The sequence below is a fragment of the Trichinella spiralis genome (assembly GCF_000181795.1).
Source record: "Trichinella spiralis strain ISS 195 chromosome Unknown Scfld152, whole genome shotgun sequence".
NCBI lineage: Eukaryota > Metazoa > Nematoda > Enoplea > Trichinellida > Trichinellidae > Trichinella > Trichinella spiralis.
The window spans coordinates 2,439-4,750 of NW_003527091.1; the positions used below are offsets into that span (position 1 = coordinate 2,439).

Sequence of the window (2,312 nt, forward strand, 5' to 3'; positions counted from 1 at the left end):
CCACTTTTCGCGTTCTTTTGCCATAACAAATGTCAGTGGAGGAATCTTAGGATTCCCGTGGTCCAGCGATTAACATTTTTGGGCTGGCGAAAGCATTTACAATCTCCCTTGTGGGTTGGGGCAACGGCTCGGGGGGATGTCTTACCTCAAGTGTACAACACTGGTTGGAGGCTGTTGGAACATTTTTTTTTCGACCTTATCCGGCATTTATGCTTAAACAAGGGGGACGCACGTTTCTCTTCAAGGTTTCGAAGGGATAAAATTGCGCTTGGCCAGCGAAATGTGGCATACCGGCATTGTCGCAGTTTCGCCAGCAAAAAAGTCAACATGCCCTGGATAAGGATCATAATCCGAATTTGGATACCGTGCTTTCTGAATATTCTGTATTACATCTATAGCATCATCGCCAAGAACTACTTTTCCGCCCGTCTGCGGATCAATAACTGTACGCCAATAATTCGGATCTTCCATCTGGGCCAAAAACTCATCAATATCATCTTCTTTCTTACTTATTTTCGGTATTCGAAGACCATCTAAACTATATCCAATGTGATCATATGCGTCGTACCAATGAAGAGGCACATTGCCAATAGTGTTGCGAATATCTTCCTCATCACTAGAATCAGAATAGTCGACAGTTGGATTTGCTTCAGTCTCGACATCAGGCACGGATTCACTCGTTTCTTTCATCTTAATAATACAATGAAAACATCATATTCTTAACAATACAATAAGAAAAGATTTAATTCACATGATACAACTAACAATTAATATAATCTGCATGCTAAACAATTTCAATAGTTTCAAAGCATATCACATAATTTCGAGTATGCAATTATAATTCAAAATCTTTCTCCAAACTTGCAAAAAAAATTAAAGTAAAATATTTACATTTATCAAAAGTTTGAATACAGTGTCCAGCAGTAGAATAACATGTTGCAACTTCTTTTCATGCTTTCTACAATTCTAACAACAATCTGTGTAAACAACATTCGATGATACAAAAAAAGTCGATGGTAAAATCTGGTGCAAAAATGTATTAATATAGAAATGTTAACAAAAGTGCACCATAAACAGAAGACAGAAACAGAATATAACCATTTATGCAACGAAATAACGCACTATTTATAATTCAGAGCGTTCATTTTAAAAATCATGTCACTGCATTTATTAGTTCAATATTAAAATTAATTTACATACATTGCTCTAGCTAAATCGCCTGGAAAGCCTAGATGAATACAGTACTTCAATACATGAAAACTCAATAACCTTCTTATTTTTTTAAAAATACCCATAAACTTTTAAGCTTAAATAAATTCCCAACAACGAAACAGTTTTGTATATGAACTACATATTGCTACAGTACTTAGAAGAAATGCATGTTTATGTTTATTTTACGATTACGTTAAAAACTTTTTTTCACTTAAAATAAAATTTAAAAATAAAAATATACCTATAAAATTATTTGAAATACAAAATATACAAATGTTTTTCATTTCGTTTATGTAATATTATCGTATGAATTAAAACCTGCAATACAATTGTTACGGTTTCTTCTTTCGAGAAAGTTTATTCTGCCACTTTTTTTCTGAATTTAATTTCAGTTTTAAACTCCTTCGTAATTATTTTAAATGAAATTATCAAATGAAAATTCCGAATGCAAAACTGCAGAAGAAGAAAAAAAGGACGATGATAGTTCGTGTGATACCGACGAAGTAACCGATGCAGAGATAGAATGCTCGAGCAGTGATAGCGACTCCGATAATGACAGTACATCAAAGTTAGAGTCGTGTAATGGTGAAGAAAAATTAGACGAAGATGCACAGCGAAGATTTATTGAAGAATTGATTTTAATTAACGCAAATTTGAAAAATAATCACGAATCAGGTAATCTATAATATAGTTATAGATAATTTTGATACACAGGGAAAGCTAAATATTTTAATATGCATCAACAATTCCATTTTAGATGATTCGGAAACATCTGAAACGACTGCAGTTAACAAAAATTCGTGGAAAGATGATGAAAAACGGCTACATTATTTGAAGGAAAACAGTTTAGGGTAGGTTTATATGTGCACTATTGTTTTATTTGGCATTACTGTCAGCGTTGTTTTGGAAAATTTTATCAGAATTGAATATCTGTCTATTGAAAAGTTTCATTGTAATGTATTTTTGCTTTCTTAAGCCCATTGTCGTTATTACGCTATAATCTAATTTATTGATTATTTTTATTTTAGTGACGATGATGAAGTTACGGCTGAATTTGCAAATGAGTTTGATTTGGAAAACTGTGATGAAACTCAGGTGTT

The 2,312-nt window shown here is 32.7% G+C and overlaps 2 protein-coding genes across 2 annotated transcripts; one reads left to right on the plus strand and one right to left on the minus strand.

Annotated features, from left to right (window-relative positions):
* Positions 1–240: 240 nt before the first annotated feature.
* Tsp_13422 (ribosome biogenesis protein BOP1) lies at positions 241–690 on the minus strand. The gene is given in 2 exon segments (XM_003371016.1): positions 241–372; positions 391–690. 2 exon segments carry the CDS (start codon positions 688–690, stop codon positions 241–243), a joined length of 432 nt encoding a protein of 143 aa, XP_003371064.1.
* A 941-nt stretch (positions 691–1,631) lies between these two features.
* On the plus strand, positions 1,632–2,307 carry Tsp_13423 (conserved hypothetical protein; the record flags this gene model as incomplete). Its single annotated transcript, XM_003371017.1, has 3 exons — positions 1,632–1,887; positions 1,970–2,063; positions 2,241–2,307. Coding segments are annotated over exons 1-3 (417 nt in total), but the record flags the coding sequence as incomplete, so codon positions are not given.
* Between the last annotated feature and the right edge of the window lie 5 nt (positions 2,308–2,312).